This window comes from Erythrolamprus reginae, chromosome 1 (assembly GCF_031021105.1).
Source record: "Erythrolamprus reginae isolate rEryReg1 chromosome 1, rEryReg1.hap1, whole genome shotgun sequence".
Taxonomy (NCBI): Eukaryota; Metazoa; Chordata; class Lepidosauria; order Squamata; family Dipsadidae; genus Erythrolamprus; species Erythrolamprus reginae.
In genome coordinates this window covers 285810900-285823693 of record NC_091950.1, presented here as the reverse complement: position 1 = coordinate 285823693, position 12794 = coordinate 285810900, and the positions used below count along the sequence as shown (strand labels likewise).

General features: G+C 42.1%; 1 protein-coding gene across 1 annotated transcript in view; it reads right to left on the bottom strand.

Annotated features, from left to right (window-relative positions):
- Positions 1 to 10298: 10298 nt before the first annotated feature.
- SPACA1 (sperm acrosome associated 1) overlaps positions 10299 to 12794 on the bottom strand; it is a 33199-nt gene continuing 30703 nt past the window's right edge. The window contains exon 7 of the mRNA XM_070739199.1: positions 10299 to 12198. Within this exon, the coding sequence (XP_070595300.1) occupies positions 11997 to 12198 (202 nt within the window). The 3' untranslated portion in view covers positions 10299 to 11996. The remainder of the gene's footprint in view (positions 12199 to 12794) is intronic.

The following is a 12794-nucleotide window of genomic DNA, read 5'->3' as shown; positions in this document are numbered from 1 at the left end:
GAGAAAGAGAGAGGGAGAGAGGGGGGAGAGAAAGAGAGAGAAAGATATAGCAAGAGAGGGAGAGAGAGAAAGAGAGGGCAAGAGGGGGGAGAGAAAGAGATAGCAAGAGAGGTAGAGAGAGGAAGAGAGGGGGGGATAGAAAGAGAGAGAAAGAGATAGCAAGAGAGGGAGAGAGAGAAGGAGAGAGGGGGAGAGGGGGGAGAGAAAGAGATAGCAAGAGAGGGAGAGAGAGAAAGAGAGGGCAAGAGGGGGGAGAGAAAGAGATAGCAAGAGAGGTAGAGAGAGGAAGAGAGGGGGGGATAGAAAAAGAGAGAAAGAGATAGCAAGAGAGGGAGAGAGAGAGAGGGAGAGAGGGGGGAGAGAGAAAGAGATAGCAAGAGAGGGAGAGAGAGAAAGATAGAGGGAGAGAGGGGGAGAGAAAGAAGGAGAGAGAGGGGGTAGAGAAAGAGAGAAAGCAAAAGAGAGAGAGAGAAAGAGAGATAGCAAGAGAGAGGGAGAGAGGGGGGGAGAGAAAGAGAGAAAGCAAAAGAGAGAGAGAGAAAGAGAGAGAGAAAGAGAGAGAAAGAGAGAGGGAGAGAGAGAGGGGGGAGGAAGAGAGAAAGAGAGAAAGACAGCAAGAGAGAGAAAGCAAGAGAGAGAGAGAAAGAGGGGGGAAGGAGGGTGAGGGAAAGACAGAGAGAGGGAAGGAGGGCAAAAAAGAGAGGAAGGAAGGGAGAAACAAAGAGAGATGGAGAGAGAGGGGAAAGAAAGAGGAGGGAAGGGAGAGAGAGAGAGAAAGAGGGAGAGAGAAAAATAGAGCGAAAGGGAGGAAGAGAGATATTTTTTGTCCAAACATTTTTTTACACACACACACCCGCCCCCCCCCGCACCCGCTCAATGTTCCCCAGGATTTTGTAAATGTGAATAATGTGCCGCGGCTCAAAAAAGGTTGGGAAACACTGGTTTAAAATACAGAACAGGAATCTGTATTATGCTGAAATGTCTTGTGCTTTGTTAATGTGTAGTTGGACCAACCCTGCTGTTAGGCAGAGTAGGGCAGCTCCCTCTTTTAGGTTGGTAAATCAGCAAGATATTGGAGGACAAATAATCTATACAAAGCAGTTTGCCTTGACCACATAAATTAACCTGTATCCCAAGTTATGTGCCAACAAATTGTTGTGCTTGACTCTTAGTGAGGTCTATATAGATAGACCTTCCGATGAGCTGTCCCCAACCTGGCCTTTCGCATCACTAGCCACCCCGAGTCTGCGGAGAGGGGCGGCATACAAATCTAAATAATAAATAAATAAATAAATAAAATCATCTAATGATGCCCTCATTAGTTCTGTAATCAAGTCTTATTCACTGGTTATCCTTAGGACTGATTCGTTCTATGACTTATTTTTATGTTCTTGGTTAGCCGTGGTATTCTCTGAACTCTTTCCCAACTTTGGAAATCTTGTTATCCTGGTTCTTCAAAGTCTAATGTTAGCTTTCACAGAGTGTCCTAAGGGAATCATGCATGATGCTGTCCTTTGTAGGAATAGGCATCTCATGGTATCTGAATATCTTTGAACGTATCTTGGATATTGACATTCCTAGAGATGTGTATAGAATTTCAACTAACTCCTTCCATATCAAATGTTCTCTGATCTGCAGGAGAGATAAGAGAAATTGGGGTTTACCAGATGGCATTTCCTATCAGTTGGTAGGAATCATCTCCCTCCTGATGGACACAATAGGTTTTGTAGATGTATTGTGAGAGAGGAAATAATTATTTGGGGGACAGCATCTACACATCTCACTAGATCCATCAAGAGAGAGATGCTCTGGGTCCCAACTGGTAGGGAATGCCAGCTGATAGAACACATAGAGTTTTCGGAGAGGGGCGGCATACAAATATAATAATAAATTTAAAAAATTATGCGTATGTACCAGTGAAGGGCTACCAAATTTTTAACTACCACGCTGTGGGCGTGGCTTATGCAGGACACACTGCATTTTCTTTCAACATCTTTCAATTGAAATTGGGTGCTCTGGGGTGGAGCTCCATTTTTGCTACCCCACTGCGTTTCCCCTGTCCGGGCAGCAGCCCACCCCTGGTGTGTACACAATGCGTGTGAGACCCCCCTCGCTCTCCCTCTTTTGGCACATGAATCAAAAAAGGTTCACCATCACTGACCTATAGAATAAACCTGTCATACCAGTTGCCAGGTAGCTGGGTATTGTAGCCTTTCTAGATGATTTTTCAGTATGTCTCAGGCAAGGGTACCCAAAGGATTATTTTCTCCATATAAAAGCTGTTGGACTATTGGAGTTAGGTGTCTGCCATCCTATTCTAAGCCTCACACTTTTCCGAGATAAAGGTGGAGGCAAGGAACAAGCAGTGTCATCTTCATTTTTCTTTGGTGTTTCCACCCACTGATTTGTTTCTTCAGCCGCTCTTGCTGGAAGACTGAGTAAAGCAGATTGCCTAAAGCCATGTTAGGTGTTCATGGGCTGAAGTGAGTCCTTTTGGCTCTCGTAAACAAAGGTTTACTTTTGAGCCAGGCATCCAAGGATACATAGCGGCAGCTAGCAATGAAAAACTGGGCTGCTTTTTTTCTTCTTCTGAGAAGCAATAATTTTGAGAGAGTACTGTAAAGGATAATGGATTAAAGAATAAAGGAAAGGAAAATCCCTGAGTGCCTTTTGCTCTGGCTTCTCATTTTTTCCCCCTTTAAACTACTGCAAATTGATCATATCTGTGGGAAGTAAAGATTCTCAAATTGAAAGGCAGAAAAATTGATGGTGGGAGGGGGGAGCAGAGTATTGGCCGCAGAAAGATCAGTAATGCGTTGCAGCCAGCACAGCTGGGATCAGGGTTCCAGTAGCGGGAATTGAGATGTGCAACCATGAGATTTGGCTTCTGCGCACACACAGCAAGCAAAATCTCACACAAGGATGCTCTGTGGCGCGGGATTTCCCTGATTTTTGGAATTCTTTTGCTTCCGCGCATACGCGGCTGTAAAGAAGTCGCCGGAAATTGGCAAAATCTCTCACGGGAGAGCATTATCGCGTGAGATTTTGCTTGCTGAGCATGTGCAGAAGCCAAATTTCATGCCGATGGGCATGCGCGCACCCAATGGATGCACACACACCTGTGATGGTTCCAGAGAGCATATCAGTAGGGGCCCGTAAGTGGAACTCCCGCCTGATGGGAGTGCAGGGTGAATTGGAGAGAATGAGAAAGGGAGTGCAGAGAATGTTCCATGTGGTCATGTGGAAATTTAAAAGTAGAAAGCAAAGGGAGGGTAAAAAACCCAACAACAATAATTAGATGGCGGTTTTGTGATATAAAGCAGAGGAAATAAATTACTTAATTAGCAGGTTTCAGATTTCCTGTCTCCATTAAGATTAGAGCTTATAAAGGGATTAAGGAAATACAGTTGAAGTTCACTTTATGCTTCCTTAAGATATTACTGGACGAAGATTCACAGAAACATACTGTAATAACTCTCAATATAAGTTGGATCAAAAGCAAGTTTATTGTTCCGACAGGAACCAGGTAGCTTAACTCAGTCAATTAGCAATTGTGTATTGAGAGCGCAATACAATGACAGTTCTCAGTATTTATACAAACTAGCCCCAGCAACAGGCAGCTTTTACATTGATACAATTTTAGCGCCAAAAAGAGGCTAACCAATCAACATGCAATAAACAAATCTGAACTTTTGACTTTTACCCTGTAACTGGGTAGGTAACTGGGCAGCATATCTAACACATACAATGTGCTTTTCCACACTGTGGCCTCGATTTGCAATGTCTCCTGTACCATAATATGGCTGGAAAAGAAGCCAGTTTTTAAAAAGATGGATTTCTTCCACTTTGGCCTCAGTAATACTCAGATGTTTTTCTCCCGGCCACAGTCAACAAAGTCTCTGATCTGTCCACTTCTTCCTCAGGAAAGATGTTATAAATTGATAGATATTCCCTCTTAACATGATTTGTGGTAAAGCTTTCAGATATAAAGTTTATATTGCATACCGTGTTTCCCACCTAAGCTACTTGTGAGGTCTGTGGTATACACAACACCTGTTGCAAACTACCATGCTAGACCACGTGTCTCAAAATATTTGCTTTTGTCTTGCATAATATTTCTGACAGGTTTGTAATCTACTAACTATTAAAAGGAAAAGGAAACATGTCACGTTCTATATAAATTGGCGGATTCAAATACAGAGACAAATACAGCTACAAATGCCATATTGTTTAGACTTATATTAAGAAAACATATTGGTTTGTATATGTAGCATAATCCTATATCAGTCAGCCAGTGAAGGGCTACCAAAATTTTTACTACCCCACTGTGGGCGTGGCTTATGCAGGGCACCCTGCATTTTCTTTCAATATCTTTCATGCAAATAGGGTGCTCTGGGGTGGAGCTCCATTTTCGCTACTCCACTGCGTTCCCCCCCATCCAGGCAGTAGCCCACTCCTGCAGTCAACCCCGAAACAATACTGTGATCATTTGGGATCTTGTACAGGCACCAGACTGCAAAGTTAAAAACTATCATACATGCATTTATTCTGGAGTCAGACCCACTGAATTTTATAATACTTGCTTCTAAATAAACGTGAAAAACTAGACCAGGGATGGTGAACCTTTTTTGGCTCCGTTACCAAAAGGGTGTACACCTGCACTAGCACGCTAGCAGGTGTGTGCCACATCCATATCTTCCCCCCCCCCATGAGCACAACCCCTGCACTGTCCCCAGTGAAGGGCTACCAAAAGTTTTACTACCACACTGTGGGTGTGGCTTATGCAGGATGCCCTGCATTTTATTTCAGCATCTTTCAGTGCAAATTGGATGCTCTGGGATGGAGCTCCATTTTCGCTACCCTACTGCGGTCCCTCCCATCCGGGCAACAGCCCACCCCTGACTGTCCCCCTGGACATGTGTACAACACCCCTGCACTGCCTCCCTTCGCCTCACTGAAGTCTCTGAACTCCTGAAGTCTGGGGATGGCGAAAAGCAGCCAAATGGGCTAACCAGAATTATATTTCTGAACTTTCGGTTGACCCATTGGCCTATTTCCCCCCCCCTCCTGCTTCCGCAGGCTTCCCTGAAGCCAGGGGAGAGCGAAAATGGCCTAAAGGAAGGCCGAAAATCAGCTGGAGCTGACATAGGGCAACACCTCATGTGCCCTCAGATATGGCTATGTGTGCCACCTGTGGCATGCATGCCATAGGTTTGCCATCACTGTACTGGACTGATGTGTGAGGTAAAGCAATGGAGTTCCACTTTGAATATAGTTTATTCACAACCATAATTACAGGTATATATGTAGTTTCTAGAACTGCTAAGTTTATAGTCAGGGCTGTTCAGATGAGAATATGTTTTATAGAACATATTGTGGTGGCATGCAAAGGAGATGAACTCACTTAAGAATATTTTATATCAGTATCTTAGATTTGTTTAATATAATCCTTTGCACGAGTTATATTCTCTTGTTTTACTACTCAATTTTAGCATATTATACTGCATTTTAACTTATTATTTATTCAAATTCCCTCTATTTTAGCCAATTTTATTGTATTTTAACCAGTCACAGATTTAATGATGACCGATGTGGTCCTTTTCCTCGCTTTGATATGGTCGATTGACTAATTAAATAAAGTTGATATTACAGGTAGGGCTCAGCTTATGGCGGCACTTGAAGTCAAAATTTCCACTGCTAAGTAAGACAATTGAGGTTTGCACCCTTTTATGACCTTTCTTGACACAGTTGTCGAGTGAATCATCATGGGGTTAAACCAGTAACACGAATCTGGCTTCCCCATTGACTTTGTTTCTCAGAAGGTTACAAAAGCGGATCACGTAAGCCCAGGATATTGCAACCTTCATAATTACATGCCAGTTGCCAAGTGTCTGAATTTTGATCATGTGGCGCAATGGTCGCAAGTATGAAAAATGATCAATCACTTTTTTTCAGTGCTCTTGTAACTTCAGTCACTAAACAAATGGTTGTAAGCAGTGAAGGGCTACCAAATTTTTTGCTACCACACTGTGGGCGTGGCTTATGCATTTTCTTTCAATATCTTTCAGTGCAAATTGGGTGCTTTGAGGTGGAGCTCCATTTTTGCTACGCCACTGTGTTTCTCCCCGTCCGGGCAGTAGCCCACCCCTGGTTGCAAGTCAAGATAATTTTAAAAATTTTACTGATCAGCTGAAACTAGTGTGTGATTCACAATTCTAATTATAGTTTCCTGAATCTTAAGCACCCTGGAGAAAATATCTTCACTGATCATACAAATGCTAAATAATTCCATTCCATGGCTATTTTTTATTTGTTCCATGAAGCATGAAAATTTAAAAACATTGGTTAGATATCAATCTTACTAAATACCATGGGAGGGAGAAAAAAATCCTTGTTGCTTTCTTGTTTTTTATTAAATATCTATGACTAAATTATGCCATAAACTATAATGAAAATCCTTTTGATTCATTACCTTCACGTTGAGTTAGGCATTCATAAAACTGTAAAAAAGATAATATCCATTAAACACGATTAGATCCCACATCAAGTGAAACTAGTTCATATATTATGATCTATTAAAAATTAGCATACCTTCAATTTCTTGAGAAACACATAGTAGGTATACACAGATAAGATATTATTTTCTTTCATTTAACTGTGTCCAATTATCTGCCTGGACAGGTTCTTGTAGATTTTTTGGCAAGTTTTTTTTTTTCCAGAAATGATTTGCCACTGCCTCCTTCCTAGGGATGAGAGAGCAGGACTAGTCCAAGGTCAGCCAACTGGATTTGTGTTTAAGGCAGAACTAGAACTCAAAGCCTTCTCTTCTAGTCTGCTGCATTAAGCATTACACCAAACTAGTTCTCCCAAAGGAACCAAAGGTAAAGATTTCCCCGTCCAGTCATGCCCAACTTTATGGCATGGTGCTCATCTCTATTTTTTCATGGCCAGCATTATTTATTTATTTATTCAATTTTTATGCCGCCCTTCTCCTTAGACTCAGGGCGGCTTACAACATGTTAGCAATAGCACTTTTTTAATAGAGCAAGGCTATTGCCCCCACAATCCGGGTCCTCATTTTACCCACCTCGGAAGGATGGAAGGCCGAGTCAACCTTGAGCCGGTGATGAGATTTGAACTGCTGACCTTCAGATCTACAGTCAGCTTCAGTGGCCTGCAGTACAGCACTCTACCTGCTGCACCACCCCGGCTCATATTATCCAAATTTTCTGTGGTCATGTGGCCAGCATGTCAAAGGTGCAGAGACTGCTGCTACTTTCCCACCAAAGTGGTACCTCGTAATGTACTTGCATTTGCATCAATGATGGATGGGATTCAATTTTTTCTGCTACAGGTTCTGTGGGTGTGGCTTAATGGGGCGGCACTTTGCTGTGAGTGATATTGAGTGGGCCATGCCCACTCAGTCACATGACTTTCCCCACCAAGCTGTGCCCACAGAACCGGTAGTTTTAAAAACAATTCAACCTAACCTATTGCAGCCTTTTTCTACCTATTATTTTCTGCCCAGTGCCAAGGTTCCAGGTAACATCCGAAATAAATCAGAGTCCAAGTCAAAGTACTCCTGAATAGAGATGGGCAAACCCAACGGTGTTCGGGTTCGGCAAGTTCGGACAAACTTTATGCAAACTTCAGCTGAACCCAACCCAAACTCGAACCTGAGCGGGGAATCCCTCCCACGAAGAGATTCTGGGAACGGAGCTTTGACGTCACCGGCAGGTTGCTAGGGACGCCAAGGTGATAACCTCCTGGATTCCATGGAATCAAGGAAGTGATCACCTTGGCGTACTTAGCAACCTGCCGGTGACATCAAAGCTCCGAACGCCGAACATGAACCCGAACTTTACCCGAAGTTTGAAAAAAATTCGGGTTCGGGTTCGGCATACTGAACACCGCAAAATTCAATACGGACCTGAATTGTGTGGGTTCAGTTCGCCCATCACTACTCCTAAAAGTTCTAATTTATTGCCAGAGTCATCCTGGCACCCACACTGGGAAACCTGAATCTGAGATTGCCACTCAATTGAAAGTTCACATCCCTTGTCCCCCGCCCACAAACTTGTTCACGTTGCCCACTCAGGTTGTGCCAGCAAGGCAACTCCTTTTTCTGCTTCCGCCCAGGTGGTGGGCATAAGATGGCCTTGAACTTCTCGAAATGCTTTGTGGCTGCATCTTTGTGGCGGCATACAAATCCAATAAATAAATAAATAAATAAACAAACAAACAAACAAACAAATAAATAAATCTGCTCCCTCATGAAATCACCCTTCCCAAGTTCCCATAAACATCAGGCCTTCTACAGATAGTGTGGCAAGCCGTTGATTTATCATCAACCTCTGCACCAGCTTGACACCCAGGGTCTGAGGTGGTTAAACTCAGAATCTGACAGCAGGGTCTCCTCCTGCATGCCGCCCGCTCTCCCTTTGCCATGCGTCACCCCATTTCCCCTCCTTCAGAGGCCATGGCCTTACTCAATCTCCCCACTTCCTCCCCCACGACAGCCTTGCTTGGTCCCACAACCTTACCTTCCTCCTGCGACTGGCTGCCAGGGAAGGCAAGCCAAGGCTGAGCCATCACTCACTGGGCTCCCCATCAGCCTCCTTGTCACAAGCCAAAAAGGAGGCAGTGGCTGCAGGCTTCTTGCATCGAAAACTACTGGCTTCTGCTTCTCAAATGCTCCAAAAAAAGAGTTTCAGTCCCGTGACCGTCACAGCCGTCACTGCTGTTCTTTGCGCCAGTTGTGCATGTGCACCATGGAATAGACCAGTGATGGCGGAGGTGATGAAGGGTGAGCGGGTGGCAAGCTTACTTTTGTTGAGCTGAGCCGAGGTGAGGCATGGAATCAACTGGCAAGGCGATTAGATGGGCCATGTGGCGAAGGCAACATATAGAGGGCAGGGATGGACGGAGCGAGTGTTGAGCAGTGTGGCGAGGCACCAAGTGAGTGGGCAGGGTGAGTGAGCAGCGAGCAGGCAGTCAGGGCGAGCGGTGAGTGGTTGGGTGAGGGTAGGGCTATCCAGAGGTGGTATTTATCAATTCAAACAAGCCAGTCCAAATTGCCGCTACCGGTTCACTGGAACCTGTCCAAACTGGCTGAATTCCACCTCTGATTTGCATGCATTTGAACTTCTAGGCGGGCTGGGGCAGGTATGGGAGCTCATCATATTGCATAACACTTGGGTATCGAACCTGCACTATCAGCTTTCCAGGTGACAAGGTCAGGCATTCACCCCCCTCACCGTCCCAGATAGAGTGCAAGATCTTTACTAAAAGATCTCCCAAGCAAAAGAGCAGAACAGAAAGGAGATACCACTTCATTTGTACTAACCTCTCAGACAAAATGAGAATGGACAAAAAGAAAATCAAGTCTAGGTGAAAACTCCCTTTGGGTAGGGGAATGCATGGAATACGCACACTGCCTGCAAGAGCTTTTTATAACCCACGGAGGACCAGTACTAAGCACCACTTGCCTGCATTGTTACAAGTTTCAATAGGTTCATAACTGAGGACTATTGTCAGTGAAGGCCTGCAAAAATTTTTACTACCACTGTGGGCATGGCTTATTTTGTGAGTGTGGCTTGCTCGCCATGTGACCAAGTGGGAGTGGCTTGATGATCATGTGACTGAGGTGGCTTAAATGTGACTGGCTTAAAGGCGCCCAACTTGACGTCACTCACATCAAGGGTTAGGGTTAGGGTACCTGACCTCTCCTCGCCTCAAAGAGATACAGTTTCCCTATCTATTTACTATTACTGAACATCCAAAATATACTATTTAATTCTATGCATATATACCATATGTGAACATACATATTACACACAGGCACACAAAAATATACATTATCTACTATATAAACTGTATGTGTATGCACGCACAGCTCTTCTAAAATTATACACATTCAACCTCATTTTACTGCAATAGGAAAAACATACCCAGAGCCCAGAAGGGGAAAAAAAATCAATTTTTTTCTATTGGTTCTGCGCACCTGAGCAAAATTTTCTACCGGTTTTGCGTATCTGACCATTGGAGCCCATCACTGACTATTGTATATCTTGTTGCTTTGGAATCAGTCTTCATTCAAGATGAGTCCCTTCAGTTTCCTTAGCAACTTTTAAAATTCGCTATTGCCTTTTCTCGAGAGGAGTGGGACGGAAGTGGGAGGCCCAAGATCATTCAACTTCAAGTCCTGCATTTTTTAACCATTATGCCAAACTGGCTCACAGTCAGATTTTAGGATGCTCTAAATTCATTCACCAAATGACAAAAGAAAACCATGCCCATTTCAGAATACAAATGTCTTTTTATTGGTTTCCAAAGTCTGCTTAGGGAAAACAACATGTCATTTTTAAATCTAGAATTTTATATCCAGTAATGTTAATTTTGTACAGAAACAGTTGATACGTCCTTTAAAGAATTACAGGGGGTGCATTTATAAGACTGCCATCACTTTCTGAATTGAAAAAAAATAAGTATGGGTTACTTCTTTCAGGGAGCTCTCATGTTTTTGTTCAATTTTATTTACTGAATGTTTAAAGACAACCTCTATGTACATCATAGCCAATTCTATATACACGTATAGTATAGTTAGTATAACTACTACCTTTACTATAACTTTAGTAAAAAATCTTTTAGCAGTTATTAATTATTCTATGCCTTTTTAAATTCAGCAATGGCTACTTATTATAGCATATACCTTATTCATAATTAAATTTACAGTTTTAATTTTTTTCTGGGGCCATACTTGTAAAGATCTCAGATTGATCTAAAAAATACTTCTCACCTTCATATTCTAATCCCTTTGTCTGAAATTGGAAATATGAAAAATTAGCTATTATTTAGACCATGGAAAATAAGTTATCTGAATTCTAAAATTTATGCATTTATTTATATTTATATCTACAGAAAATACAGTATTCTTTCTCCTTACAATTCTGAGGGAGGCTGAATGGACAGATGGTAAACAATCCAAAGTCATTCATTAATAACTGACCATGGACTTGAACGCAATTGAATGCTGATCACAATACTCTATTACATTTAATTGTAACATACATTGAGGAAATGTTGCATAATATATGGACCTAGTCATTTTGACTTAGTGTGTTTGATCCATGACACAATGGCTTACTCAACCTATGGTTAAGATCTATGGAGTTTTTCAGTCATCCAGGTCATGGTTGTCCCAAATATACTTTTTCAAGAATCAATTGGACTTTCTGGTTTTTCTTTGAAGACATTTTGCTTCTTATCCAAGAAGCTTCTTCACTTCTGAAGAAACTTCTTGGATGAGAACTGAAGAAGCTACTTGGATGGAAAATGAAATATCTTCAAAGAAAAACAGAAGGTTAACTCTTGAAAAAGCACAACCTATGCTCAATGTTTATTATTGTTTAACAGAGTCTGTGATTCCTGCTTCCATTTTTACTATATGGCCAACACATAAGCTTATCATGAGATTACATCATATCATCTCTCTGAAAATATTAACATATTGCATCGTGGAAAAGTATTTCATAGATTGCTAAATATAACTGCAGAATAGTGCAGTGAATTCAGTTGTAATCAGGAACAAAGGTCTGCCCTGGCATATATACAAATTCACATATCACATATATCAGTAAATCTGCTGTCATAATTTTGTAAAACATGAATACATCATAGAAAGATACAACAAAATAAATATTTAGAATCAGAGTGCCATTTATTTATTGTTAAGTTTGGTAACTCCTTATTAAAATATTTCATTTTTGATTGTCAAGAACCCTGAAAGACAAAAGCCTTCAGCGAATCACATTAATCGTAACAGGAGCAATCCATTTTTAAATCTGGGTCCTACAGTTTCACACCACATTATTTCAACATTTCAAAGCAATGTTCATCCAAGCAGCAAAAGTCACTTTTCAGAAGTGGTACTCTTTAATATTTAGTGCATCTTTTAATATAATCTCTGATATAAAATAGTTTTCCCCCTCTTTCTTTTAATTCTCTCCCCCTTCTCCTTCTGCTTCTCCAGCAGCTGCATTCCATTCCTGATAGGAACCTTGTTCCTGTACAGTGGCTTCTGCTTGTGACATCTGAGATGCTTCGGCTGTGGGTGCCAGCCCCATGGATGATCTCATTGAACCAAATTCATCCTTATTTTTCCAAACTTTTGTCTGCCAGAAACTTTTCACAGCAGCCCTACAATAAAAATCACACCCAAACAATTATAATTGAGCAAATGTCACCAGATGATATTTTAGATAAGCTATTATTAACAGAATTAGCAAAGGGGATCCCTCTCTGTATTGTAGGTACATTTCCCATAATTCGTAGCACCAGCATATTGGGTAGCCAATTTTTGCACTCTTCAGAAATTATCCAGGCATAATTGTTAAAAACGGACAGCAGATGTTCTGCTACTTTGAGATTGAGAAGAACAGAAATGTATGTTCTAAAATTGGGCAGAGGAGTGAGGTGACCCAATCATGAACATGAATATGTTACCTACCGTATTTTTTGGACTATAAGACTCACCCCCCCCTAAAAAAAAAGGGTAGAAATGTTGGTGCACCTTATACACTAACTGCAGACATTTTTGGCCTTCCGAAGCCCCACCCCCACATCCCATTTTTGCAAAAAAAATGGGGTGCACAGAGGTTTTGGGAGGCCTGCAGTGCTTCTAGGGCTAGGGGAAGGCAATAACATCCCCCCATTTCTGTTGAAAAACAGGCCAAAAAATGGGGCATTTTTGCCTTCCCCTGGCCCCCAATCAAAAAAATCCAAAATTTTAAGGC